The sequence below is a fragment of the Lactuca saligna genome, chromosome 2 (assembly GCF_052625555.1).
Source record: "Lactuca saligna cultivar CGN05327 chromosome 2, ASM5262555v1, whole genome shotgun sequence".
Classification (NCBI taxonomy): Eukaryota; Viridiplantae; Streptophyta; class Magnoliopsida; order Asterales; family Asteraceae; genus Lactuca; species Lactuca saligna.
Genome location: NC_136418.1, coordinates 147,962,629 through 147,977,319, shown reverse-complemented (window position 1 = coordinate 147,977,319; position 14,691 = coordinate 147,962,629). Strand labels below are relative to the sequence as shown.

Genomic DNA, 14,691 nt, shown 5'->3' with positions numbered 1-14,691 from the left:
TGAACAAAGTGTCAAGTGTTAACGACGATAAGCAAGTTTCCTTGCTAAACCCTCAATCGCAGAAACCATCAAAAAAGCTTTACAATAAATTATTCCATTCTCTCGCACGCACCACTTACACTCCGGCAACCACTGCGAGACGACAAGAGGATCAAATTGAAGGTTAAAGAATATGCCTTCCGACCAACATCAGCCCTTACTCGCTTCCGACGAACAAGAAACTGCCTACGATCCTACCGAAAAAGTACATGTGGTTGGAGTAGTCGACGACCAAGATCACTTCGATGAGTACGGCGATAAATCACCACCCTTTTCATGGCGGAAGCTATGGCTGTTCACGGGACCTGGATTCCTGATGAGCATAGCGTTTTTGGATCCGGGTAACTTGGAAGGTGATCTTCAGGCGGGTGCGATAGCCGGTTATTCATTGCTATGGTTGCTTTTGTGGGCTACGGCAATCGGATTGCTCATTCAGCTTTTATCGGCACGGCTTGGTGTTGTCACCGGGAGGCACCTGGCTGAGCTGTGCAGGGAAGAGTACCCAAATTGGGCGGGGAAGCTGCTGTGGATCATGACTGAGCTCGCACTAATTGGGGCTGATATTCAAGAAGTTATTGGGAGTGCTATCGCTCTCAAGATTTTGACAATTGGGTTTTTGCCCCTTTGGGCTGGTGTTCTCATCACTGCCTTCGATTGGTAACCTTTACTCTGTTCTTACCTTTTGATATTGATCGATTGTCGTTTACCAGTATAAAACTTCATTTTTAATTATATTCGAATGGTTTAATCAGTTGTTCATCTGTTCTTGAACCCTAAAAGTCGAAGATCGAACTGTCTGTCAAATATTGAAAATGTCTTTTCAAAATCTGACTTGGGTTTCTCTGTTTTGGATGTTTCTCAAAATTGGATCCATAATATTTTAATCGATGAATATGATTTTGTATACCAAATTCATTCGATGGCTTTTCTGTAGTTTGTCGACTTCTGTTTGTCTGTATGCATGTTTGCCTTTTGGGTTCGGGTTTTGATATTCAGTTTCTGTTTGCTTTTCACTGTCGATATTACCAATTTGATTTTGGCCAGCTTGTTAATTTCATTTTCGTAATCTTGGAATGATTTAATCTGTTAATACGATGAAAACCTAGCCAAATAAAGATTTCAACGTCTCATAATCCTGAAAATTGCACCTTTTAGATTGTTGTTCATTTAATCCTGATTTTTTTCCTAGTTTGACAACAGATCATGTCCTGTTTTTCACTTCTAATATCAATTAACTGTTGCAACAGTATTCCATTTTACTCTGAAATCGTTTTGGATCAGTTCAATCCATAGATCATCTGATATTAAATCTTAAAAATCAAGATTGCAGCTTTCCACAAATTGGGTTTATTTCTTTTCATCAGCCAAAATCAAACTCTAAGAAAATCAAGACAAGAAAAACGGTCTTTTCAAAATTTGATTTTAGGGTTCTAGGTTGTAATCAATAAATCTGTTTTCTTAATCTTGATTCTTATAGATGTCTTCCTAAAAAAGAAACAAGATTTATGCAACTTGATTTCATCAATGTCATAAATTTATCTATTTTCTTTTAATCTTCATGCAGCTTCATCTTCTTATTCCTTGAAAACTATGGCGTAAGAAAGCTAGAAGCACTTTTTGCAGTGCTTATTGCAATCATGGCAATCTCATTTGCATGGATGTTTGGTGAAACTAAGCCCAACATGAAGGAGCTTCTTGTTGGTGAGAATTCACAATTCACAATTCAAAACCAATCTTTAACAATTTACAATTCAATCCCTAAAACATCATTCTATATAAATATCAATCACGTTTTCTTTCTTTTAGGTATTGTTGTCCCAAAGCTCAACTCAAAAACAATCCAACAAGCAGTAGGAGTTGTCGGCTGTATCATAATGCCACACAATGTCTTCCTACATTCAGCACTTGTACAATCGCGAGAAATCGATCCACGAAAAACGGGTCGGGTCAGAGAAGCAATCAAATACTACTCAATAGAATCCACCATAGCACTTGCAATCTCCTTCATTATAAACCTCTTTGTAACAACCGTATTTGCAAAGGCATTCTTTGGAACTGCAATTGCTGACACAATTGGTCTTGGGAATGCGGGGCAGTTTCTAGAAGATAAATTTGGCGGTGGAGTGGTCCCCATTTTGTATATTTGGGCAGTCGGGTTGTTGGCAGCCGGGCAGAGTAGTACAATCACGGGCACGTATGCCGGGCAGTTTATAATGGGCGGGTTTCTTGATTTGAGATTGAAGAAATGGGCAAGGGCTTTGATTACAAGAAGTTGTGCTATAGTTCCTACTTTGATAGTTGCTTTGATATTTGATAGTTCTGAAGACACTTTGGATAGTCTTAATGAATGGCTGAATGTGCTTCAGTCTGTTCAGATTCCATTTGCTCTTATTCCCCTTTTGTGTTTGGTGGCTAAAGATGATCTCATGGGTGTTTTCAAGATTGGCCCTTTTCTAAAGGTATCCTTTCTTTTTTACTTAATGAGCTTAATGGGTTAAGACACTAATGAATGTTGGTTATGTTTGCAGACAATCTCATGGCTTGTGGCTGCTTTAGTGATAGCAATAAACGGGTATTTATTGCAACAATTTATTGTTGAAGAAGTAAGTGGGGTGGTGTTTACTTCTATAGTCATAATATTCACTGCAGCATATGTTGCATTTGTTGTGTACCTTATCTGGCGAAGCATTACTGTTTCTACATTCGGTTTTTTGAAGCCAAATAGTCAAGTAATTTAGAGCTTTACACGAAGGTATATATATTATATGTATTATTTTTGGGTTATTTTATTGACATAATGTTAGGTCTAGCAAAGAAGAAAAGGTCAGATGTGACATTGTTATGTTGAAGCAAACTAGCAATGTAGTAAACTGTCATTGTTTTTTAAAGGCCGATTATGTTGCCTGTAATGTATGAGTATGTAACCTGACTTTTTCAAGAAAGGTTAAAGTAATCAATCTAATTGCTCTGGGTTTTTGGCAATTCAATAATATCTAACTTTTATTATAAGCATGATTGATTGTTAAATTGATTTTCAACAAACTATTTGTAACACTCACTTAAAATCATGGCATGTTGACCATGTACATAGGTTAAAGCTTAGAAGGTGATCAAGAAAGACTTGTATTGCTACTAATTTCCCAATTAAAAACTTTTTTTTTTTCTTCACTATTTTGTCATTTGGTATGGGTTGTTACAACGTGGACTCATCTATCGTTAAGTCTAGCAACCTGAACAATTTACAAAGGTTTTTGTTACATAACATGGATAAGAATTCTTAAACATGCTTCATCAAAAGAAGCTGAACAATGTTTGACGATATACTTTCATGCATTTGCAATGGTAATTAATGTCATGCTTTATGCAATATTTCGTAGACTTAAACATACATGGATGATGGAGGCATGGTTGCTTTCAAAATAAAAATTTAAGGCATGGTCCATTAAATCATTTGATTTCATTGGTACTCTTCTGATATCTAAGTGTAAATTAATAATAAACTAAATAAAATGGTTAGAGGTTTATTATTAACTACTTCATTACAAGAAAGGAAAAAGAAGATATATGAACAGTGAAACAATCTATGGTTAACCTTGCAAAAGCCCAGGATAAAAAAGGAAAAAAAAAAAACCAAAAGAGCCAATAACATATTATGCTAACCTCCCTCTCATACTCACAATGTAACAACAATAAAAAAGATTAAGAGTTTGTCTGATAAGAAACAAAACGAGATGTTGATAGTCTTTGTTAAAATATCAACAATCTGCAAGGCTGACATGTATGGTAACAAAATGGTTCCTAGTTGTAGATGGTGGTGTTGAAAATAACAATCAATCTCAATGTGTTCTGTCCGATCATGGAAAATAGAATTATTTGCAATCTGCATCACATTATTGTTGTCACAATGTAAGAGAGTAGGTAGAGACGTATTAACACTAGTTATATGCAAGTAGCCAACATAATCAAACAATCTTACAAGTGGTCAGAAACAATAACTCGATATTCAGCCTCTATAGACGACCGAAAGACATCTTGTTTCTTACTTTTCCATGAGATAAGTGTCACAAAGATATTTCAAAATATGAAGAACAACTCCCCGATGAACAATAACATGAGTAGTGAGTGACAGTAAGATATACCAAACTGCCCACAAGAGTATGATAAAAGCTTGAAGTTAATAAATGAACACCACCGGTTGTAATATATCAGATATTGATTTTAATGGGGTGGTTAATAGTTATGTTGCCAATAAACCTAATACACTGAAACAAATCAAATATATATTTTGACCGTGATAGAAGATATTCTTTTGGAGATTTAGTAACCCCAATACCTAAAAAAATAACAAAGCAACCCTAAGTCTTTCATAGCAAAATCATCGGCCAAATCACGCTTCAAGAACTCAATGTTAACATAGTCATCACCATTAATAATTATGTTATTTATATATAATAATAGAAGAACCCATCATGCACTTGTACATCTAACAAACAAAGCTGAATCGTGATTACTAGGAACAAAACCAAGAGAAATAATCACCATAGAGAACTTTTCAAATCAATCACAAGGAGCTTGTTTTAGACCATATCGTACTTTTCGAAACCAGTAGACTTCACCTAGTTGGTGAACAATACATGGGGGAGGAGTCATTTAGATCTCCTCGGGAAGATCACCATTCAAGAAGACATTATTAACATCATGGGGGAGGAGTCATTTAGATCTCCTCGGGAAGATCACCATTCAAGAAGACGTTATTGACATCCATTTTTCGAAGATCTTCCACTAGCGAATGGATGCAACTGCTATCAACTTATGAACAATTGTCATTTTTGCAACCTAGAAAAAGTCTCCTCGTAGTCTATACTGTATTTTTCCAAGTATCCTTTTACAATAGGTCTAGTTTTGTACCACTGAATAATTGTTTTTAATCTTGTATGCCCAATCAAAACCAATTGCATGCTAAAAGGTATCATAAATAGCCTCTCTATAGGACTCCGGTTCTAAAAGATCATGTATTTTGTCCAGGTGTGGGCCTTTATCCTAAAGAAAGAAGCAAGATTTTTTTTAAGAACAACATATATATATATATATATATATATATATATATATATATATATATATATATATATATATATATATATAGTACTATATTGAAGAGAAAAAAATGATTTTTTTTTTGGATCATTAAAAATTGAATCATTAAACTTTTTCCATTATTTAATTTTAATGATCCAATTTTTTTTTCTCTCCAATATAGTACTATGCACAATTTTATGATTTTTATTTTTAAAATTTTTTTAAGGTCCTCATCGAAAAAAGAGTACTCACCGGAACTGAACACTATATATATATATATATATATATATATATATATATATATATATATATATATATATATATATGCTTAGATTATTCTATTCAAAGTAATTATTATATTATTATATGCATAAATATAGGTCAATCAATTTTACTTATTTTAAGAAAGTGATTAATATATATTATTGAATTAAATATAATTAAAAAATATCATCTTAATTAATTACAAGGGTAATTTAGTCAAATAATATAGATTTAATAAATGAAAATTACATTTTTTAAGGGATCATAGATTCTATAAATTTTAAAAATCCGATTTTACGAATTATAATTCTTTTAATTAGGATATTCTGAGAGAATATGTTTATGACTATATTCAAACATAAAAATATTTTTGAACCATAAATAATAAAAATATTCTTGAACGTATTTCTTGATCATGAATTTAAAAACTTCTTGTAAAATAACAAATTCTTGAACAATCAATTGAAGAATAAAAACAAAAAATACATTATTTCTTAGAGAATACGGGTAACAATTGTTAAGAATTACATTTATTGTTAAAGAATAAAACTAAAAAAACTTTCAAAACGGGAAAGAAAACATCAAAATCTATCAACGGCTAAGACATTCTAAAAGAATAAATAACTTTCACTTTTATGGTCCGTTCTTCAAGCATCAACTTATGTGATTCCAACAGAATTGGAATTCGTGATTCAATTCCAACAGAATTAGAATTCGTGATTCCATTCCAGTAGAATTGGAATCTCACCAATATCATCCATTGAATCATCTACATAAACATAGTTGATACCTTTTCAGAATTCAACCTTGTCAAGATCCTGCACTGTCCACATAAATGAAGTGTTAAATCATAAAAAAAAAACATAAATTGAAATATGAATCAATTCATACAATAAAAATACCTAATTACAATGATAAAAATCGTTTTTGTAAGATATGGATGATAAAAAAAACACCTTCTGGAATCGATGAAGAAGTTGTTTACTGCCACTTTCTTTCTTCTTCTTAATTTTATACCATGAACACACCAAAGTGTGTGTTTTTACTCCTAAGGGTCGACTAACCCCCCCTCCATTTGGCCTATAAAATCACCACAATCAAACCACTCTCCATCACCCATTCGATGTCCCATCTTCCCTCTATATTTTCCTGTCAAAAATCAAAATCAAACACCAATTCCTCCCAAAGATTTCTGTTCAAACAATAAAAAAATAGAAAGAAGAAGATTAAGGGAGCTGCTGGAGCAGCCCCCGTCCACACACCTTTCAACCATTGAGAGCGAAACCCAACGAAGTGGGTGTTTCCCCGGAGCAAACACGAGTAGTGAAACCCCCTCTGATCCCTCGACCTCTTTCCTACCACGACGATGTTGCTGCCCTACCCCATCCCGTTCTTCCCTTCAGCACGTCGAACCCATGAGACCACATCGCTGCTTCTTCACGTCTTTGATGCTTCATCCTCATCGAGCCCTAGAGACATCGATCCTCCTCCAGATGGATCGACCAATTCCTACGGGTGGTTTTGGTTAAAATCCAAACTTTGGATCGTGGTGGTTGAAAGCTTTCGATCGAATCCTAGGGGGGGGGGGGGTTCAAAGTGACATCGGTGGTAATTAAAAGGGGATAAATTAGGTTAAAATCAACTAGCATAATTATAGGAAAGTATTTGGGGAAATTGTTTTATAGAACTACCTAATTACCCTTATTTATTTATTTATTTAATTATTTATTTATATTTTAAATTTTGATTGGCCCATATTTATGCATACAATAACACAATAAATACTTTAAACACATTAAACTAGCTCTCTCTCTCTCTCTCTCTCTATATATATATATATATATATATATATATATATATATATAGGTTCAGGTATTCTAACTAAGTACTGTATTATTGTATGCATGATTGTGGAATAATCAAAAAATAATAGAAAAAACAATAATTAAATAAATCAATAAGGGTAACTAGGTAATTTGAGAAATAACTTCCACAAATACTCCCTATAATTTTTTTAGTTCCGTTGATTTTAACCTAATTCCCCCCCCCCCCCCCCCCCCTATTTATAAACAGCCTACTGATCAATCTTCATCACCAATCAGCTTGTAAACTACTTCAATTAGCGACTGTGTGAAATGGATCGGGAAAGAAAGCCATCGACTGTGTGAATCAGCGATTTCAATTGGCGACAAGGGAGGTCGTCTATCTCTTCATGTACTTCACATGTAACGACCCAAAATTACCGGTTAAAAATTTCATTTTTAATTTAGGTTAAAACGTAAAACATCATTACAAAACATTCATGATAATAATCCATGTCTGAAAACCGGTGACATCATAATAAGAATTCAGAGTACATCCCAGAAAATCTATAGTGCGGAAAAACAAAAGCGTATGTGTGATATGCTGCTACCGCACCGGCTCTTTTCCCTTAGCTGAAGAGGTACCTGAAATCAAAACTGTAAACTGTAAGCACAAAGCTTAGTGAGTTCCCCCATAATACCTCATACCATGCAAGCATATAACAAACAACATTCAACTAGGAGTTACAGGCCTCGCCCACACTCGGGAAGATACAGGCCCTACCCACACTTCGCTAGCCGGGAGATACGGGCCTCGCCCACACTTATGGAGATGTGGACCTCGCCCACACTTATGAAGATACGGGCCGTGCCCACACTTCGCTATCTGGGAGATACGGGCCTAGCCCATACTCCACTCTCGGAGAGATACGGGCCTTGCCCACACTCAACCGCCAACTCATATCATACAAGTATCACACAGACAACAAGTACATACAACTCTATCATATCGTTACATATATCATACTTGACTAAACCCAGAGATATGGGATCAACCCACACTCTAGTACTAACATCTCGCCTACACGGGTCGGCCTTAGTGCCTTAGACCCGTTCCTACTGGAAAGGAAACTCACCTCGAAATAGCTGCTGGTCTGTGTGGAAATCGACTGTCCGCTGCTGCTGCTGCTCCGGAAATCCTCCGGCTATAATTCCCAAACATACTCAATCAATCACTGCTAACTGTTCTTTGGGTAAAATGACCATTTTACCGTTGATCATGTCATAAGACAAGGTCAGAGTCAACTTTCAATTGACCCGACTCGCCGAGTTGGCTCGTTAACTCGCCGAGTCCCTATTCAATCGACTGTCCTGGATCCCGTCCCTACTCGTCGAGTTAGACGTTGACTCGACGAGTTCTCCTTCTAAACTGAGGTTCAAGTCCTTCATCCTACTCGCTGAGTTGTATGAACAGCTCGGCGAGTTCATCTCCATCCGAAGAATACTTATGCTGAGACTCGCCGAGTTGTATGAACAACTCGCCGAGTCTGATCTTGATCTAAGGAGATTGCCTTGAACTCGCCGAGTCAGGGCAATGACTCGCCGAGTCCCTTTATGGATGAGTTCGTCTTCCAACTCACTGAGTCACACCCCGTGACATGCTACTCTACTCGACACAATGATAAGGGGACAAACTCGGAGACTCGCGAGTAGACTCGCCGAGTCAGATGAACGACTCACCGAGTCGTTACCATGCACTCACTATATACGCGATGCTGCTCGATTCCAGTCCATGCCATTCACAGATCTGGGTTCCTAGAGCATGAATAACACGTAAAGTTTCCAACTTTACGTGTAAATATTCCTCAATGAGAGTTTTAGGGTTCAAAATGCACCAAAAGAGTAGATCTAGGGTGTACAAGCAACATGGGTCCATAAAGGCAGTGGATCCAAGCTCCTGGAGCTCGATTCCACCTTGATCTAGAGGCTAATCAGCCTAAAACGAACCCTCCACACACACAAGCTTGGAAAATGGGTCAAGAAGGACTTTAATGGGGCCATAAGCATGAAAACATGGGGAAAACGAGCCATACCTTAGTGAACACTCTGAGATAGCTCAAGGATGCTTGACCTCCTCTTCTTCTTCTTGATCTCCTTTCCTACTCACTCCAAGCTTCAAGAGGACACACCAATGGCTTCAAATCCACAAAAACGAGGCTTAGAACGAGGTGTAAGGCTCTGAGGGTGAATGGGGGCTGGCTTCGGGCGGAAAGAGTGATTAAACAGGGTGCAAACCCCTGAAACTTAAGGTTTCATCCAACAGCGGTGACTCGCTGAGTCCAGGATATGGACTCGCCGAGTCGCCAACTTATAACATGTCCCGGGTCCCGTCTTTACTCGGCGAGTCGGACCTATGACTCGCCGAGTCCAAGGCTAAAAAATGGAAAATACTCAAATAAGATTTACGTACCAGGAACCAGGTGCTACATCACATGCGTGTATTCGAACCTTCTCTCGTTCTTCCCATCGTCTTTCCTCCAATCGCCACCGTTTTATCCCCAATATCCACCGTCGTTCTCCTCTTCGCCGCCACCTCCTGCAAATCTCCACCGCCTTGCCATCCCGCCTTCATTTCAGTTCTCGCTTCTCGCCTGTAACCCCAAAGCCATCGCAACTTCATCTCCATAGTTCTCACCTGGTATGACTAGGTTGTCTTATTCACGATTGATTTACCGGATTAGGCAGTCTTATCACTCAATTTCACTTGTTAATGTTAATTTTAGGGTTTACCGCTTGTTTGCAGATGCTATTGGCGCTCATGATGATGACGCTCATGTCCTCGGCGGGTTTGCTCGACGGAAGAAGCTAGAAAAGGGGTTGTGATGGGTCTTGCTCCGATCAGTAACGGGTTCTCTTCCCTTTTCTTTTTGTTTGACTGTTAGATAGAAATCATTAGGGTGTTTGAGTTTGTTTCATTTGATAGAAACCAATGGGTGTTTGAATTGGATGTTTGACAGGGAAGGAAAGGAAACACAAACGTGTTCTTGTTTGCAGGTGTACTTTAGATTGATTTACTGTAAACCAATGAAGTTTAATCTTCAAATGGGTATTTTTTAATTTGATTTGATTTCAATTATAGAATGGATGTTTTGGGTTGATTGTTGGACAGAAATCAAAGAAATTTTGGATGTGTTTAGGTTTATTTTCTATTTCTTTCAAGGTGTAATATTTTTAGTGAATTGAGAATTTGTTCTGATTTTCTAATTTTTACAGGAAATTGAAAGTTGTTTTGATGCACATCAAGCGCTCGCTAAAATGCTTCAACTGAATGATATTTCTTTGTTTATAATGTTCTATCAGACAAAATATTTTTTATGATAATCATGAACATATTCTGTTAGAATGCCCCAAATTAATATAATTATTGGTAAATGAATTCCAATTCTATCAGAATGGAATCACGAATTTCATTTATGCTGGAATGGAATATGAATATTTTCTCACTAATTTATTCATTGAATTTGTTTCCACAGAAGCCGATGTTTGAAGAACGAACCACGAAATTTGAACGACGCCTCTTAGCAACATTATTATTTTAGAATGTATTAGTGTCTTTGTTAGATTTTGATGTTTTTTTTCCCGATTTGAAAGTTTTTTAGTTTATTCTTTAACAATAAATGTAATTCTTAGGAATTGTTACATGTATTCTATAAGAATTAATGTAAATTTTGTTTTGATTCTTTTATTGCTGGTTCGAGAATTTGTTATTCTACAAGAAATATGTTCAAGAATATTTTTATTATTTTATGGCTATAGAATATTTTTATTTTTGAACATACTCAAACATATTCTGTCAGAATGTCCGAATTAAAAGAATTATAATTTCAAAAAATCGGATTTTTAAAATTAATAGAATCTAGGATCCCTAAAAAAAATGCAATTTTCCTTTATTAAAACTATATTAAATGACTAAATTAACCTTGTAATTAATTAAGATGATATTTTTCAATTATATTTAATTTAATAATATATATTAATCACTTTATTAAAATAAGTAAATTTGATTGGCCCACATTATGCATACAATAACACAATAATTACTTGAATAGAATAACCTAAGCATATATATATATATATATATATATATATATAACCATTATTAATCAAGGAACCAATGAATCAATCTAAAACGTCAAAATTTAAAAAGATTAATGACAAAAAGAAGGGTTGTAGACTTTTTACAATTGATGCACATGCACCGGATTAAAACAAAATCTACTTCATTTTTTCTTTTAATTGATTTTAGGCCATGTTTTTTTATCGAAAAAAAAAATGAATATACCATTGTTCTTGATTTTTCGTTATCTTTTCATAGGGATTTATATTGATATACAAAAAATGAATTTTTTTTTCAAAAAAAACCCTACTCAATTTCTTTGTTTTTTGAAAAGTTATCGTATATCTTTTATCGAATAAATTTAATAAATATATTAAAATTTATATCTTTTGGTACTCTTTAAACATACATTCATATTAATATAAAAAGACAAATTTTTAATTCATATTCACATTGTGAATCTACTTATATTTACATTACGAATCTACTCAGATTTACAGTATGAATAATAGTAAATTAGATTCACATTGCGAATTTTGAAAACTAAATTATATACGGTTCAGATTCACAATGTGAATAAATATATTTGTTGATTTTACAAAACTAATTTATTAGTAATCAAAACGTTAACATATTATAAAATTACACAAAAATAGATTTCGATTCATATGTTAATTTCATTAAATAATTTGTAATTAATAGAATCTAGGATTTTTAAAATTAATAGAATCTAGGATCCCTAAAAAAAAAATGCAATTTTCCTTTATTAAAACTATATTAAATGACTAAATTAACCTTGTAATTAATTAAGATGATATTTTTCAATTATATTTAATTTAATAATATATATTAATCACTTTATTAAAATAAGTAAATTTGATTGGCCCACATTATGCATACAATAACACAATAATTACTTGAATAGAATAACCTAAGCATATATATATATATATATATATATATATATATATATATATATATATATATATATATATATATATATAACCATTATTAATCAAAGAACCAATGAATCAATCTAAAACGTCAAAATTTAAAAAGATTAATGACAAAAAGAAGGGTTGTAGACTTTTTACAATCGATGCACATGCACCGGATTAAAACAAAATCTACTTCATTTTTTCTTTTAATTGATTTTAGGCCATGTTTTTTTATCGAAAAAAAAAAAATGAATATACCATTGTTCTTGATTTTTCGTTATCTTTTCATAGGGATTTATATTGATATACAAAAAATGAATTTTTTTTTTCAAAAAAAACCCTACTCAATTTCTTTGTTTTTTGAAAAGTTATCGTATATCTTTTATCGAATAAATTTAATAAATATATTAAAATTTATATCTTTTGGTACTCTTTAAACATACATTCATATTAATATAAAAGACAAATTTTTAATTCATATTCACATTGTGAATCTACTTATATTTACATTACGAATCTACTCAGATTTACAGTATGAATAATAGTAAATTAGATTCACATTGCGAATTTTGAAAACTAAATTATATACGGTTCAGATTCACAATGTGAATAAATATATTTGTTGATTTTACAAAACTAATTTATTAGTAATCAAAACGTTAACATATTATAAAATTACACAAAAATAGATTTCGATTCATATGTTAATTTCATTAAATAATTTGTAAATGATCAAAAAGTTGGAATAGTTAACATTATGAATGTTAAAATTGAAATATTACAGTTTAGATTAACAGTGTAAATTTCAATTGATTGAAGTTTTTTTTTTTTTTTTTTTTTTTTTTTTTTTTTTTTAATTTTAATTGATGTTGATGTTAATTAATAGATAACAAAAAAATTGAGATTTTTGGTATAGTTTGTTTGTTCGAATAAAGATAAACTTAAATATTGAAAGAAAAACAACAAAACAAAGAAAGTTTTTTTTTTGAAAAAAAAGTTTGTTTTTTTATATATTAACATGGATCTATATGGAAAGAGGATGGAAAATCGTGAACAATGATATATTCGATTTTTTTTGCCTAATAAAATTTAAATAAAAAAAATATGAGTTTTTTTAATATAATCCAGTGTATGCGTGTCCAATATACATGTGAACATTCATTCCCTTGGCCATTGATGAATATATATATATATATATATATATATATATATATATATATATATATATATATATATATATATATATATACACACACACATGGAGAGAGAGAAGTTCAATCGAGAACCATTATTAATCAAATAGCCAAAGAACTAATCCAAAATGTTAGAATTTAAAACGATCAACGACAAAAACAAGAGTTATAGACTTTTTACAATTGACATAAAGACAACGGATTATAAAAACCAATATTTTTTTTTAAATTTAACTTTTGTAGGCCATGTTTTTTATCAAAAAAAAAAAAAAAAAAAGAATGTATCGTTATTCGTAACTTTTCATATTTTTTCAATAAAGATCCATACTTATATATAAAAAATGGTTTTTATTTTTCAAAAAAAATCCACTTTTTTTGTTTTTTGAAAAGTTCTAATCTATTTTATATCGAAAAAATTAATAAATATATTAAAATTCATATTTTTTTAGTAGTCTTTAAACATAGATTCATATTGATGGTTTTCAAAAAAAAAAAAAATTAAAATTTTAGTTCAAATTCATATTATAAATCTGCACACTGAATAGTAAATAAGATTCACATGTAAATTTTGAAAACTAAATTTTATAAAATTCTGAAACTAATAAAAAACGGACTAATATGTTAACCGAATAAAGTGATTACACAAAGTCTAAGAGTTTTGGTAGATTTACAAGTACGCATTGACTTACAAGGTGGCAGATATCTCAAGATCCATAGTCACAATAGATGACATGGTTGTCTCAAGTGTAGGTAGAATATGAGTAGTTTGTGGGTCATCAAATATAATGTCATTAATGTCAGTAATTTAATTCTTATATGATTATATTTTTGTTTATTTTAGTGACTTCTTCAACATCCTTAATTTGGAGTTTGTTGTAAAATGCAGTTGGTAGTTAATGATTAATCGGATAATCTGATATTTTCTAAAATTTTACATATTTTATTATAGTTATATAAAATTAGAAAACCATATAATATCAATAACTATTTTATCTATTGGGTCATCAAGACAATGTCGTTTTAAACGTGAGAATTTAAAGCTTAGGGCAAACAAAATGAAAGAAAAACATGTTAGTGTATGTTTCACATTTTCTAACTATATATTAACAGATATTTATCAACCATATTTATACTTTTATAAATATATTAGTTATGTTAGTTAGGTGCAACTATAATAGAATGAATTATATTTGTCAGTTTAGGAGAAAAAATAATTGATGGAATTAATGCATTTTCAAAACGTTAATTAATAAAACACTTTA

The 14,691-nt window shown here is 32.4% G+C and overlaps 1 protein-coding gene across 1 annotated transcript; it reads left to right on the top strand.

The window, feature by feature from the left end:
* Nucleotides 1–3,021, top strand: LOC145032012 (metal transporter Nramp3.2-like). Its single transcript, XM_078980676.1, has 4 exons — nt 1–696; nt 1,604–1,740; nt 1,846–2,498; nt 2,568–3,021. The coding sequence occupies exons 1-4, from the start codon at nt 173–175 to the stop codon at nt 2,775–2,777; spliced, it is 1,524 nt and encodes a 507-aa protein (XP_078836802.1). The 5' UTR covers nt 1–172; the 3' UTR covers nt 2,778–3,021.
* The last annotated feature ends 11,670 nt before the right edge of the window (nt 3,022–14,691 follow it).